Source organism: Acanthaster planci, linkage group LG01 (assembly GCF_054643075.1).
Source record: "Acanthaster planci isolate LZ-2023a linkage group LG01, COTS_SCS, whole genome shotgun sequence".
Taxonomy (NCBI): Eukaryota; Metazoa; Echinodermata; class Asteroidea; order Valvatida; family Acanthasteridae; genus Acanthaster; species Acanthaster planci.
In genome coordinates, this window is record NC_141777.1 from 418961 (window position 1) to 436076 (window position 17116).

The 17116-nt window shown below is 38.6% G+C and overlaps 1 protein-coding gene across 1 annotated transcript in view; it reads left to right on the top strand.

Moving 5' to 3' along the window:
* Positions 1 to 17116, top strand: part of LOC110977614 (serine/threonine-protein phosphatase 2A 56 kDa regulatory subunit gamma isoform-like) — a 57495-nt gene that overhangs the window by 5418 nt on the left and 34961 nt on the right. The window contains exons 2-3 of the mRNA XM_022231899.2: positions 422 to 490; positions 5468 to 5618. Of these exons, the coding sequence (XP_022087591.1) occupies positions 422 to 490; positions 5468 to 5618 (220 nt within the window). The remainder of the gene's footprint in view (positions 1 to 421; positions 491 to 5467; positions 5619 to 17116) is intronic.

The window sequence follows — 17116 nt, forward strand, 5'->3', positions numbered from 1 at the left end:
GTTCTGTCCAGAGAGCAAGAAGGTGCTGTTTATTTGGAAAGTGCATTTCTCCTGAAGAATTGATGGAAAATCACTTAAGTTACTCACATGTAGTGCAAATTGGTAACTTGGCATGTGCTCTGTCTTCAGTGACAGCTCTGTGTTGAAGTCAATACGTGTACATACATGATCTAAAAATGTGCAGATCTGTAGAGAAATCTTTTTAAGTTGATCCCCTTTGGTGATAGAGTGGCTTTCTTTACCACCAAATACTGGATCCAGAATTTTTCTTCTGAACAGAAACAAACATACATGTACGTTAGCCCTTAGTTCTCCTCCATCTACATACATGTACATTGGAGAACTGTACATACGTGTAGTGGTATTTCCTCTATGTTGTAACTGTGCCTGTTCTCTTTTTGCTGATTTTGTTGAACTGCAGGCTGTGAGCAAACCAGCAGGAGGGAACAACAAGAATTCCAGCAAAGATGGCATGGATGGTGCTGACGAGGTAATCACCAGGCACTCATTGTCCGGATCATGACACAGGGCACTGTTGAGTGCTTTGTGGGCCAAGGTTTTAGCTAGCATTTGAAAATCAGAAAAATACCCAGGCATCCAGTCACCTTGCTCAAAGATGCATCTGTTTTCGTGGTCCCCCTGCTAAAGGCGTGCTTAAATTTAAAATTTTTTTGTCATTACTGTCTCTGGTCATTCTCAAATACTTTTCTCATTTTGTTGTTTGTTTATATAAAATATGAATTATTCAGGTAAATTGGATATTATCACATGGCACAAAATATATTTGTATATACACCTGTTCATGCAATGGGCACACACATAGGCATACGTGTTCAAGGCTAAATGCCAAATATGTAGACATACATGTACATGTACAATATGTGTATCAGCAGATGGGGAACTTGGAACACCTCTGCAGGCAGTGTGGCCTTTGGCATCTTGCCTGACAGTCTACCTTGCCATTGGCTAGAATAATCACAGATGCAATGTTCTCCAGCTTATATAATTTTATTTTGCAGAGTGTAACATCAACACTTTATACATTCTTTCAAGGGTTTCATGCATTATTAAATTGAATGCTTTGAGTGCCATCTTTTTTGAAAATGTCAGCATCAAGCCATCGTACAATTGGACACAGGTTTAAATTAGGGTTTGCAGTTATGAAGGAACACACCGATGTTTTCAAACAGTAAAGTACCGGGTATCTTGGATAGCAGGTTTGTTTTGTGTGTTGACTGAAAATCTGAGATGAACCGGGATTTACCGGGATGCACTGCTCACTGCATTCAGACACTTTGCACTGTGCAGTGTGAACAAAAATATTCCACTCAGTTCCTGTTCGCTGGTGGATTGTAGAGATTTCAGGAAGGTTCCAAGCAGAAATACCCAGGGAATAAAGCATGATTACTGGGGGAAATGCCAGGTCACAATGTTTGCACAAGATTACCCGTTCAGCAAATAATGCACAGCTTGGTTCAGTTGCAGACCTTCACAGTTAATTATAAAGGATTTCATTTTTTCAGTGTTTGTTTTGTGATGCCTTCAAGGGCTTCTGTAATATGCATGTATTTCTTTCTGTGCAGTCTTTGTAAGCACTCCTTTGTCTTTCATTTAACCTGATTTTTTTCAATTTTCGTGCCATTTTAAGGGCATGCTGTGCCTTTATGATTTTTATTCTAATATGAATTTTTATATTTTTAGATAAAAGTGTATGTCATCCAAGACAGAAACTTCAGTGTTAAAAGCTACGTTACACAAATGAACAAAATATAGTTGCATACCAGTATATACCGTGTTTTTTATTTTCAATTTTATCATGTTTATGAGGGCAAAATAAAGCTATGATTTTAGGTGCCAAGTAATGGAGAAAGTCACACCACACACGTACTGTACATGTACATGTACAGTACGTGTATGGACTGTGTATGGTATGGTGAAGACATGGGAAGTCCCAATTTCAAGTTAAGGTTGGTCCCTTACACTAATATTTACATGCATGAACATGTACATATCTGCACACGTATACATGTACATATACCAGTATGTACGTACATGTACATGTATGCACAGTCATGCCGGAATGAAAGATTAAATATCCATCCATTATTACACGTACACCAAATACTTGCCCCTAAGTTAGTGATGGCACTGGCTATAGCATGGGAGGAAGGTATGCGTGGTTTGCTCTTTGTAGTGTACCGCCAAATACAACATGTTAGGAATCCCTACAGAGGCACAGCTAGGTGCCTTGTATGCCATCATGTCATTTACATGTAGCTCTTGGCTTCTGCAAACTGCTCCTGCCAGCTGCTCAAGAACATGTAGCTTTTAATTTGCTTTCTCAACTTAAATATGCCTACATTTTTACATGTAAGCCATTCAGATAATTTCACACAAAGAAATGTACTGATGATTCTCTAAATTTTGCTCTTTCTGTCTTGGGTCAGTATTCCTGGGCAAAAAAGAGAAATAGTCTGTGATAAAAATTTGAAAGGCAAGTCTGTGTAATTTGTGTTTAAAGTTTTAGCATTTTGTTTGTTTACCTGCAAAGAAAATGACACATGAACCCAGCATGAATCTACCTATTGTTTTTATTCTTTTTAAAATTTTTGTATGATTTTTTGAGGGATGCACAGGTATTGTTGACAGTCGTGTTTGTTGTAATTCCCTGAGCATTCTCAAAAATTAGGTTGATGGTAGGAATCCTTCTGGTATGGTTCCAAGGCTGTGAGGATAAAGTGCTTGAAATGAAAGACGAGTCGGAATCCTAAGTAAAGTGACATTTCCAGTAAGCCTGGTTGTGCGAAACCCTTGCACGCTTCCTGTTATTTAAAGGACATGTGATTTCTCTGGGATCTTACTGTGCAGTTTTTCAGGCCTTTTTTTAATTCTCTGCATGCCCTGCCTGTGTTTGTTAGCCTTGGAAAACAGAGAGCAGTGCTTCAATTGTCTTGTATTAGAAGAAAACATGGTTGACAAGTTAACATATTATGGCTTGAACCCTTGAAAATTCCCACCATACAGCAATATCTGTTGCATTTGAATGGGTCACGAAAGAAAGAAATTACTGGAACCATGGAGCTACTGTATATTAAATTAGTATTGCTTCACGACTAATAATAATAATGATAATTGAAAATTTATAATGTGCCGTTTCCTTAAAAATGATCAACAGTGCAGTACAAGTTAACGTAAAAAATAATTAATTTAAGAAATGAAAGGATAAGGATAAATGAATGAATGTCACCGTGCTAGTACCAAAACCACAGTATGGGGATACATGTACATCTGCCCCGCCAACAGGGAGAACCTAACCCTGCTGGAATCGGTGATGTCTCGATCTTTCCTGAGGACAGATGCCTCTAAACCTACCTACGATAAAAGAAAAGTAATTGTACCAGACACGGTGACACTAAAATAACGAATCACAGCTGAACCTATGTTAAAATAAAAAATAATAATAACCCTTGTACATGTGGATAAAATAAATTAATAAAATCACGAATCGTGCAGTGTAATATATCACTGTACAAATGCAACATTAAAAAGGTGAGTTTTCACTTTACATTTAAAAATGGCAAGGCTTTGCTCACACACTGTATATGCCATGGCAGAGGCCTACCATACCCAGGGCTCGAAATTGGGCTAATCATCACGGGAGCAACTACTTGTTCCTAAGACTGCCAAATTTGTCTTTTTATGGGGGCAAGTAGCTCCCAATACAATTTTAAAGACATATGTTCAAGAAATGAAAGAAAAGCCCTGGTCCCTGCTGTTGCTTTTGTTTAAATTAATGACACTGATAACCTACCGTACGGCTTAGACTTTGGCAGGTATTAAAGCCTTGATCAATTTGTTATTTTTGTGGGTTGCCTGCAACATACAATTTAGTAGTGACTAAAGATCGTAAAGCCCCTTCCCTCCTTTGGCGCTATATGATCTTTGGTAGTGAGTACACGACCAACTGGAATCTCAAACGTGCTTAGTGACACTACGCAAAAAGTTGGGCACCAGGCCTTTCTAACGTGCATATGCACGCAAACGTAAAAGGGAACTAACTGCTGCAATCCAGCATTTTTCAAACAAGAGGATTACGCTGAAACTTTGGTTTCGCTGGTTCCAACTATTTTGTAGCATGATTGGATCCAGCGAAACTGAAGTCTAAGCCAAATCCACTTGTTTGGCTTGAATTTACGCATGAGGGGCCAGTTTCCATACAGTCGTGACACTGGCCGCAGGTATGCGTGTGTGTAGACGTTCGTGTATGTGCATACATGGCATGCGAGACTGCGGCATGCGCTTGGTGACATTGTAAACAAAATTTTACTGTGTTATGGTTCCGTACAAGAATGATCCGAAGTGAAATAAAAAAGTTCAGGTATTTTTCATAACAAAAGTAGAAGCAAAATGTAAATATGTTCAGGTACAGGTCATTGTGACTTACGGGCGCATTTCTAAGGCCAGCGGGCACATTTTAGCTACCTGCGCCCGTTAATTTCGAGCCCTGCATACCACACTAGTACATGCCTTGGTAAATAGTTGCTTTAATGTCACTAAGCACATGACACCTGTATGTTTATGTTAAGTTTGCTCACTGACAGCATGTTATGTATGAACTGAGCTACATCCAACGAAGTACAATCTTTGAAACAAAAACAAGATATAATGCTGAAAAAAGGGGAAAACTGCTAAAAAGGGAAGAAAACATGATGTGCTCTGTAAGATTCAGACAAACCGTTTGGGACTACACGTAGAAAAGGGAGCTGAAGTAAGCCCGCATCTTTAGTGTATGCGCTGGTAAAACAATACACATTAGAGAGTGCAGTGTACATATCACTGATGCATGAACAGCCTGTCCATCAGACTTGGGGAAAAGTAGGTCATGCAGTATGCATATTGAGCCTTCTGGCATGACCTACCTATAGGTATCATGTATGGATGGACACCCAGGAGTCTTGGACACCAGGGAAAGAAAGACTGTCCTGTGGTTGCTGACCTTTCAGCACCTGATTTAATGAAGTCCTTTGACCTGTTTACTTTGATTAAATTATAGGGTGGTGTTATACAAAATAAGATCTCACACAAGTATTGCATTGTATTATATGTACATGTACACACTGTAGGGACCATGCACTTGTACAAGTTTACATTGTACTCACAAACCAAAAAACAAAACATGTCACGTACACATGTAATTAATGGTCCAACTTTTAAGTTGTTTAGATTACATTTGATTGATATATTTTAACATTAAAGCTGTCTCTTTTTGGGGGTGTCTTGGACATATTTGAAATAATACAATGCTGGGGAAACATCTTGGCAGTTTTTTACCCCATGACGTGTCATTTAATCAAAATGACAAACTTACAAATGTTTTATTTGTTTCATTTCACAAAATATATAAATGCCTGATGAATGAATGAGGTTGAGAAATTTTGCCCTCTCTTTCATTGTACCTTTACATCAGACAAGACATCGCACAACAAATGTGCCACCTCCAACACAGCTGACCAGGGCCAAGGGAACCGGGCCACTGGTTAAGAAGGAGAAGAGACAAGGCTCCTCCAGATTCAACATCAGCAAGAATAGAGAACTTCAGAGGCTTCCCCTCCTCAAAGGTTAGTTTGAGAGATGCAAGCATCCAGTGAATTTTGTAAGTCGTCACACCAGTGGCCAGAAAACTTCAGACAAGTGTCCCATGTGATGGTTTAATGTATGTACGGTGTACTGTATGTGTGTACATTCTTCTAGCCTGGGGTGTCTAGACTGTTAGTGTACATGGTGTCTGCATGTATATGTACATAATATCAACCACGTGCACAAGTGTGATTCATCATCTTTGATCAGCTTTTTCAAGTCATGAACTGCAGTATGTTTGATTGTGTGTCTTTTTTGTTTGGTTTTCACCTGTTTTCGTTAGGGTTTGTGCATGTTTGAAAAAAGTAGACCTGTTGCCATGGAGTGGAATGAATGATTGCCTGATTACTTGGGCAACCAAAAATTGTGACCCACTCTGTGAAAATGATTCTTAAGTCGCTAGATCCACTTGGGAGTAAAAAGTTCTGTAGAATAATTTTGCACTGTGTAAATCAATCGGAACCCACAGCATTTTTCACCAAGGAGTATCCACTTTCATCAGGATGCCAAACTGAATCCTACATCAAAAAAACTCAATTTGCTCTTTCCAATATAAATGAAAACTCAAAAAGTGACTCTGGTGACTTAAGACTCATTCTCACAGAGTGGGTCACAATTGGTCTGGGCAACCCCGTGAACCGGCAGGAGTTGCCACCAGCAACTGTACCAAAATCATCATTGTTACAACAGTCACAACTACCAATCGTTATAGTTTTTACAATGATGAGGCCTGAACACACAGACGATTAGCTATTGTTTTGCCCTCACCTGAAGGATTTTACATCTGAAATCTCCTGAATGTTTGTCCACACTGTCAGTCTTAAATACACCCGAACATGCATCTGCACATTTTGTCTTTAATTAAACCAAAGGCTTATTTCTTGAGGCCGATTTTTTTTGGTACATGTAGTTTACATACATGTATGTGCCATGGTATCATTACTGTGCATTAGAAGCATACATATACCTTGGTTTTTGTCCTCTCCTTCCCAGTTGTTTCATCATAGTTGGGAAATTCACCTTTGAACAGCAAAGTAACATCCACTAATTCTTTGCAAGTCAAGTAAACGGTACATGTACATGTTCAAGCACTTTTTAAAATTCTTGACAGCAAGCTGCTCTGTTCAATCAGGCACACGTACAAGTTACAGGCATAAGGCCATTTTTTTTATAACATTGCTTTTCAAGCTGTTGTTTACAAGTTGCAACCCTTAGAAAAAAGCCATGATTGTGTCGGCCAGAATATGGTGAGAAGGCATTGCAAGTTAATGTGCTGCACTGGTGCTGGTGTACACAGTACATGCTGGGGTTATTGCGCAATCTCCACACTTGTGCAGTACATACACTTTGGGTGTGCATGTTTACCGAACCTCTACATGCTACAGTACAGGCTCGTACAACTGCCACATCTGGACATTGTTAAGCAGTTACAAGACATTCTAACAAATGAATGAAATTTCCATGCTGGATGGACTTTTCTTTTTTTTCTGCGTTGGTTTTTGTTTTTTGTGAAGGTTTTAGTACCACATGTACGGTACATACTGTACATGTACATGTAAATCGGTTCATGCAACTTGTGCTGTTGGGAGAGTGAACCACCAGTTCATGTAGACGTGTATGTTGCAATGTCAAAGTGAAATACAGATAATGAATGTTCAGAACATTGTAACAATTTCATGAGGTGACTGATGAAATGGTTTTCCACAAGGCAAAGCCAAGTGGAATGGATTGTTCTTACGGTACCGTCACACGATAATGTGAAACATTTGTGCTTTGTGCTCTGTGTGTGGTACGCACATGTACATGTACCAGAACTGCACATCAGAGGCTGGCTGGAAGTTATTGCTAGAACATGTACATGTATGTATGTTTGAAAGAGCCACATGTACCAATAGGTTAATGCTGCAGGACAAGATGATGAGTCAAACTCTGATTGCAAAACATGTTTCTCGTCTTGTCTGTGATTTGACACATTCACCTCAGTATGGTTGTTAAAACACTTGTCCTGTCTACAGTACATATATGTACCGGTAGATATAAATATGCGCCAGTTGGTACATGTACGTGTATGTACGCTACTGTACATCAGCAGGTATCTCCAAAATGAGCAACAAACGATGTTCTGGTACACAGGACAGAGTGTATGTCTTCCCCTACAGTGTGGGAGACTGTGTACATGTACATGCACCATGCACACCTGGATACACTGTACATTCATGTACATATACAGTACATGTACCGTACCTTGCATACTCACATGTAGCTGCTATAAAAACAACCTGGCATGGCACTCGGCTCATGCTTTAGCCCATGGAAGAGTGATGGTATGGCAGTACATGTACATGTAGCCTACTTACATGTACATGAACTCCTGAATCCTAATTGCATGTACAGACTGCAGAGAATGCACTAATTGTACATGTACGTGCACATGTACCAGGACATGCACCTGCAATTACATGTATGGTACACACTGCATGCTCATCCATCATGTCCATTAGGAAGAGCCTCCTCAAGTGTGTAATCAAGTCTGTGTCCTAAATGACCTGTTGCCGGGGTCCTGATGATGTTGACTTGGCAGTGTCAATTTGGGATGCAAGGGAAAGATGATATGTCTACTATACTTTAGGCCTGTGCCGGGTACCCGTCTGTCAATATTGAAACCTGGCTCAATTTTTTCGGCCGGATACCCATAAAAAATGCCACGTATAAAATGTTAGTGAACTTAAATTAATAGTGAAGGGCAGAATTGCTGAAAAATCAATGTGCCGCTGAAAAGCCCTGCCCCGGTTCCAGCTACTTTTGTTACAAATTGAAGGTAACAATTTGCTTCATAAAAAGGTGGGGAGATCCCCTCTTACATGTATGTATGTGCCACTTCGTACATGTACATGTATGTGTAAGGTCACAATACTGGCCAACTTTCATGATGCAAAAAATGAACTTTAATTTATCAGATGATGTAACCATTTTCAAGCAATGTTTGCTTGAGATTATAGTTGTACATGTATTTGAGAGATAAATAAAGATAAATAATTCAGTGTAAATGCGAGTCTATAATTTTTATTCACGTTGAAGAGCAAATTTTAGTTCAAAATGGCGCCCAAAAATGGGACATTGCTTGAACAAAATTTAATGAACTCAACTACTTTACTTATAGCTCACGTATTTTATCACAATGGTCATATTTTTTGAGTTAAGCAATGAAGTAATATTTTGGCCCTTTACAAAAAAAAAAAAAATAAATCCACGCTCCAAAATGGCAGCTGAACCTGCGTTAACGTTCGTTTCACATCGTGTCCACCACACCATACCATGACGAAAAGGGCCAGAATCATCATTTACAAGCCTCACCCTTACCTGTAAAAGCCATTTTTATTCGAAATGAGCTTAATAAACATCGTGTAAAATGTGTCCCATTTTTGTTAGCCAGTATTGTGTCCGTACACGTATGTACGAAAAAGAGCCGTTTTGGGCACATGGTCCGTTAGGTATTACATGTACATGTATGTATGATGCCATGTTTTGAGCATTCTTTATATTTTAAGGGTGCCCGGGTACTGGTATTGACATAAAATGGGTACCCAGTTCCCAAAATACCTGTTTATGCACCCCCTACTATACATGTACATGTACACAGGCTGTACATGTGTGTGTACATATAATGCGCATACATGTACAGTATGTGTGCATGAATGTGTACATGTACCTGGTATGTATTATTAGAAACTCTTTCAGCCTGATCAGGCAATCTGCCTGGTCAGGTGGCTATTCTTGCAATATGATCTTTTCAGTGGTCAGGAGCTCATGATTTTTTTCCTCCCATCTGTCCTCTCATTTTGACTGATTTGCAGCCTTCACGCTGGCTATTTCACAATGTACATGTAAAATGTTAAGTTATTAAATGGACACCATAAATGTGAATGAAATTCTGTGTTGAACAACATTGCACTGATACATGTAAATAAAACCAGTACATCCTATGTGCTGAAGAGATTTAAAAACAGTGTACTGGTATCCTCTGGAAAATATGTTTTTCCGCAATGAGCATTTAAAATATTTTTTTTAAATTTAAGAGGAAGGCTGTGGGCTACACATTATATGCATGTGTTCGGTGTGTTTGTTCTGAAAGCTAGTTTTCTAAAAAGTACACATCAAACCAAAAAGAGGCAAGACAAAACCATTACAGAATATAACAGACTGTTACATGTGCATTTGTACCTCACATAAAGTTCTCTGTATATGTACATGTACATTTATATAAATGAAAATTACCAGCACATGTACATGTACATGAAACTGAAAGTATCCCAGAGTAGCCAAGAGGTACATCTCACATCCATCCATATACACAGTACTTATACATACAGTACATATACATGTATATGTACATGTATATACGTTGTACATGTACATGTATATCTTGTGTAGTGTTACATGTACACTGAATATTTATACACAGTCATGTGTCTGCCAGATACCGGTAGCCCACTTACATGTATTTACCGATAGATGTGTACGTACAGTACATGTACAGTACGTATGCATTTTCAGAAGGTGGTTTTGATATGAAAATTCAAAAGGGGATGGAAGAAGGAAACTGTGCCAGTATACATGGTATACATGTACATGTATTTATGTACATGTACATGCCTTTGTTATTGTCGTATTGATAACAAAAGTCACTTCAAATCTTATCCAATAGCTGTGACTTGACATTTTCTTGAAGGCGCTTGTGACACCGGTCTATATCTTGAGGCATTTGTATGTTCTTCAGTTGTGAAACCATGCTCAGCAGAAGTTTGGAAGTTGAAGTACAGAGCATACTTTTTGCACAAGTGGCAAAATGTCAAAAGGTGATCATGATAAAAACTCCCAAGAAATTTCCCCAAATAGCCAGCCAGCATCACTAGAATAGATTTCCCTCCTGCTGAGAAATGCATGTACGGCTGTGCTGAATATCTGAATATACCGGTAGGTATATTCGATCGAGCATCGAATTTCCAAAAATTAATTTACAAATTTGAATATTTGAATACAAAATTCATGAAAAGGAAGGGAGAATTTTCTTTTAATTTAAAAAAGAAAAATTGCACTCTGGAGGCTTGATTCAAACAGATTCAAATGAAAAGTTACAGAAATCTTACGATTCCAAAAGTAAATTACACGTATTCCTTAAAAATTTCTAAAGGACAAGAAGTATTGTTTGTCTCTAAATCTTGCTAAATCGTGGCTGGAGATACGCGTGTACTTCTAGGCTTGAGAAGCTACAAGTATTATAGTGATTGTAATGTACAATTGTGTGTGTTATTGAAACTGATTTTGTGTATGGATTGTTCGTCAACAATCTGCCGGTTGGTACATGTACTTATGAATATTCGGATATTCGATTGAATTGAAGGTCAAATATTCAATTAGTGAATTATTTGAATTGACTCAGCCCTAAATGCATGCAGTAATATCAGTGCATGTACTGTACAGTACATGTATGCATTGTACAAAATGCCCATTCAAGTACATGTGTATAGCATGCACCACACACCATGCACATCTTTCTATGATGTGACCCTCTCATAGAGGTACGATACATGTCCAGTGCACATGTTTGTATGCAGACAGCCATTTTCAAATGAACCTGTGTTTGCAATGAAACCAGGTGTGTGTTCGTGCCATGCACCGGTATAAAATGTTGAAATTTCTTTGATACACAGCACAACAGATGCATGTCACAAACATGATGCGGAAAATATTGATGCCGTCAAAGTCAACAGTTGCAACCAGAAGTTTTCCTGCCAAATTTTGTCCATGGACATGACCATGTATAGTGCATGTACATGACCATGTATAGTGCATGGACATGACCATGTATAGTGCATGGACATGACCATGTATAGTGCATGGACATGACCATGTATAGTGCATGGACATGACCATGTATAGTGCATGGACATGACCATGTATAGTGCATGGACATGACCATGTATAGTGCATGGACATGACCATGTATAGTGCATGGACATGACCATGTATAGTCCATGGACATGACCATGTATAGTCCATGGACATGACCATGTATAGTGCATGTACGTGGGCCTTATACATTTTTCTTGAATCCAGGTACATGTTCAGACCCTAGTACCAGTTATCATGTACATGTACATGTACATTGACATGATAACTACATGTACCTAGTGAGAGAACTGTTCTCCCTGGGGATAAACAAGGGATTGCTTGTAAGTTGTGTGCTCAGAAGCACATCAGTTGTTATAGCAATGATACACACGTGTATGTATATGCACGCGTACATGTATAACCTTTTTTCTTTGCTGTCTCTTTGTGTAACGCATGCATAACGTAGACTTCTGTGTTTTATCTATGGATAACACTTGAAGTCTTGCTGTGAACAGAATCTGAAGCTGTGTACAATTTTTTCATAGTCCCATGATATTATGTTTTACAAATAATACATGTACATATTAATTATTGCTATGATAAGAATAATTTCATGAGTTGACAGGTGAAGTAGTCAATCACAGGAGGCGAAGCTGAGTTGAATAGAAAATTTCATCTGTCACACAGTACTAAATAGAAGTCCTCGTATATCAAGGTCTTTCATTTTGCCAAACAGTCTGAAATGCCAGCCATTGCTACTACATGTACATGTACTAGTACATGTACATGTAGTTTCGTGTAATGTTAGATTGGTCCCTGCTAGTACTTTATTTTCCTCTTTCTTACTGTGATGAAATACGAATGGAGAGTGTGAACCAGTCGAGTGAAATGAAGTTATTTTCAACGGGTACATGTAAATGTTAGTGCACACACATGTATGCGTATACAACTCACTGATGTGATCAGAGCACAGTACATCCAGCTTGAATGAACATCAAATGAGTTCCTGTAAGTACTACCTGTATAGTTACTTTATTTGTAAAACATGGACATTGACACTTAATGAAGCAAGAGCTTTTAATTTCCTGTCTGTTGCAATTCATTAGCCAGATTTTTATCATTGTGCATGCATAAATAAGTGATAATGGGTCTATAATGGTTAGCTGCATGTACATGTATGTGAAAGAACCCCAACGCTAGGGCCTGGTTCATGGGAGAATACATAATGAAGATGCTGGTGCAGTCACTCAGGATTAGTACATACACCTGTGTGTGCAGATCTGTTACAGCGTCAGTACTTGTATGCATATTCATTTACATTAAAATTGGTACATGTACATGTATATATATATATATATACATGTACATGTGTGCTGGAATGAATATAATGTACTGTTCCTCGTAGGCTTAGATCTATCTACAAACACCTGTACATTCATGTACTCTTCATGTACAAATTATTATTACATGTACACCTGTACATGTATTTATTAACAAAGGAGTGAAAACTGCAGAGGGACCCAAAAGAAGTAAAGGCAGATTCCTCAAAAAATGGACCATTAGATAATGTTCAACTTTGGGGGTTCATTTTTCCTGAAGTGAACAGCAGTGAATTAATTCCCAATGTCTGATGTAACGAGGAAAGTCATGGCTGATGTCTGGAACAATGATGACTGTGTCCATCTTTTAACTTAACTGGAGTTAATTTTAAGTAATTAAAGTCTCGAGCGTCAGCATTTATGACGGACGTGAACAACCTGTTGCAATCCTAGGTAATAAAATTTACCAAGGAGTGGTAATCCCAGTGGTCATTTTACACAGATTTATATGTGGTGAAATGTGATAATATTTGCACATATTAAACCATAATCACGAAATTAAAAATTACCTCTCACAATTAATCGGGTCCTGAAGTTGGCAGTCACGAATGTCATTTGATTCTGTCAAAAAAATTGGCTGCAAAAACACGGCGAGTAAAATCAAAATCGATGTACATCACAAGCTTTAAAAAAGAGTGCAAAAAAGCAGCCCCAAACCATCATCCTTTTACGACTGGACCAATCACAGTTTCCTCAAGTACGTGTCCGAAAACTGCAATCCAAAATACCAATCGTGGCAATTTTGTGGCTTCCGGCATTATCTCGCGGTGCTGTTAGAGAACGCTTTGCTGCATTGTGGGCTGTTTGACTTTTGACATCAACCCAGATAATTTGCCTGCTTTTCATTGACATTCATGAGCCCCTCCATGGAATGGCAACGCTTCACAATTTTTCTCTCGGGACCAAGGTTTCTTGAAAGAAAATCGGTCATACTGAATGACATTCAAAAACAAATGACGTCCCAGACATAAAATAGGATTCATGATGAAAATCTAATGCGCATAGTTATTAATTTTAATGTAATTTTCAGCGGGGGTATCTCAAAAAAAAATCGGCAAATTGAACATCGTGCATGGATTTTTCAAACACTACGTGTGACAGCGTTTTTGGCATTCTCAAACGTCATGCATTTTTTGGTCAAAATTCTCAAGCGTCATCAAATTTCTGTCAAATACATGTACAATATTTGCAACGAACATATTGTACTCATACATTTTTGATGCAGCCAAACATAAAGATTATTTTTCGGTGGTTGAAAGGCATAAGACCTGGCAGTTATGCTGGTATACATGTAGTGAGAGTGATTATAAACGGTAAGAGAATGAAGAGAGCCAAACTTTTCTCATCATTTTCTGTCAATTTTGTGCTCTTTTTTCATGGTTTACATTTTTTAAAGTTATTTCTTAGGTGCTTAAAATACATCAGTTGAAAAATATACTGAATTCTCCTTGTTGTTTAGAGTGGTTTGAAATCAAGTCCTCTGGTGCAAATACTTTGACATAAACCTTTAAATGAATTCAACTCCATTCGATTTGCACTGTTGGCCAACCAAATGTCCACCAAATATACACAGTATGCCTAATTATCCCCAAATAATCATTTTTATGAATCTAAAGGTGCTAATTTGTGTTTTACATGATAAAAGTCACTCTTTTAGAAGTTTTGAAAAATGGCATGTGGGGTTGTATTTTGGTCCATTTATGAAGAACATGCCTAAAGCTTGTGAACATGGGACCCTTATGTCGATACTTACATACTGTGCTACATGTACGCGTATGACCAGGATTGAATACATGTGGTGCATTGTATTTGTATTGACAAATGCTTGGCACTAAGGTCAAAGCAAGTAAGGTATCATAAAAAGGCACCAGTTCCATACATGCAGATTTCTGTTGAAATTGTTAAAGTTTTACGTGTACATGGTGTGAATACAATGTAAACATGTACATGTACAATGTACATGTACATGCACATGTCGATTTGTGTAAAAGTGTACATGTACTGGTACATGAAAACTCTACACAAGCTGAATGTTTGTTTTGCACATGGGTATGTTATGATAGGGTCTGTGTTATGTTTAGCTGGTTTATTATAAGACTCCTGACCCTCTGTGTGAGGATCTCAAAAATAGCTAGGATGACCCAGCACGAACCAAAGGGAACAATTGGTGAGGTGACCGGGCATGTACTGGCAGTGCGTACAAAGTGCAGTTCCTATGCCCAGTAATTCATTGGGTCACCAGGCCAGCTGGCAAAATCTGCAAGGACTGTACTCTGTACATGTGAGATTGGGTGCTCTGCATTGTGACACCCCACATGAATACTAAAGCATGTTCTCCTCTTTCCTAGTCTCCATTGTGTGAGGAAAGACACGTCAATAATGAGACAAGAGGGTACATACATGTACTTAGGATCGAGATGTGTTGACCAAGAGTTGTTGTCCTGTTGTAAAGGATCTACACTGAAGTACTTAATTTACATCATAAACAGAAGCTGGAGACAGTCCTGTTGAAGTCGGCAGGGATGTGTCTCCTGGAGGAGTTGATTAGGACGAGAGGGTCATTTCAATCAATGCAGAGTTCTTTGTTACTAGAGAATGCTACAAGTGGCTTACTGACTACCCTGACCAGAAATATACATGTACAATGTACATTATACCAGTGCATGTACATGTATCTAACAAATTCAAGAGAGCCTTAAAATTGAAGGGAGCTACATGTGCTTACCGGTATAAACATGTACATATATGTGGTGTTTGGTACATGACAACCACATTTTCTGGTACTTTCTTTGTTAAATACTCATGTTTTTTCTATAAGTTATTGTCGTCTTTTTAGCCCAAATGATTTGTTCACCTAAAGTACACTTTACAGTACCGGATTTGCTGCAGAGGCGGAAATTTTTACTGATGTCAGAAGCCCCCAAAGAAAAGGAATCTCAAAAGTACACAAAAATGTATACATTTGGTAATCAACCATTGTCAAGAAACTAAATATGTATTGTACGGTACATGTACAATGCATGCGTCCAACTTTCATGAATTATGCCTGTTTGCCCTCTTACGTGTACTTTGGCAAGACAGGTACAGTAATTACTGTAAAATCTCGATAACTCAAAGTCGGTAAACTCGAAACTCTGCTAAACTCGAAGAATAATTAATTCCCGCCAAAAGAATAGGCTTTGATGTACAAAAACATATCCGTAACTCAAACTGCTCACTTTGCCGGATTTGTTTACCTCGAAGTTTTTGTGCAGCAAATCCAATGAAAACCGCTGCCAAAATACTTCCAGAAAGTGTAAACAGAACGTGGATCTAGTTATGAATCATTTCTGACATGCACACTTCTTCTTTTCACACCAGAACACTTGCAAGTGCGCTACAATGATGATCAATCTAGACACGTAAACCACACCGTGACTGCAAAATCCAACTTGCAGAAATTGGCCCAATTGTTACTGTGGGCCAATTGTAGCCAGTGCATCGGCAGGCCAACTGATGGCTCTTTGCGGTGGCTGCGGCAATGCATTGGAGATCTTTGTGTATGCCGCACCTGCCACATGCACGTGCGGAAGTTAAGTCTGGCCTAATGGTCTGGCCCAACTGCTTGCACTCGCCCGTGCGATGGCTGTCCAATTAGAGCCACAAACCACAGCATGCTCACGCGCAGTGGACCAACCACGTAACCGCAAAGCCAAATCTCACTCCCAAAAATAAACAAAAGTTTAAAAATAAAGAACGAAGAACAAAAAATAAATACTGACACCAATAGCATTTTTGTTTTTACAAAATTTTATTGGAAGCGCAAAAAGGTGCACCCTCATATGATGAAAAAAGTCTTCGGGAAACCCCACCCGAGTATGCATGTGCAAGGCGCTGCGTTGCGGTGCGCGGAATCAGAAATGGGACCATCACAATACGTCACACATGCACGAAGCAAAAGAAAGATTTGCCACACAAAGGTACACAGTTTAAATGATTTACAGTACATGTAATGTGTTATTTATCCGCCGATTGACAACAAAAATCCTCCGCAAAAATGTCTTTTCTATGAACAAAAACTTGTGGCACCAAAGTATAAAATAACCACATTGTCATTTCAAAACTCATCGTAGGGAGATTTATGGTAACTTTGCGTCAGCGTATGGGTACATGTTCAAAAGAAATTGGGACCTTCTTTTAACTCGAATTTCGGACAACTCTAATTTTTT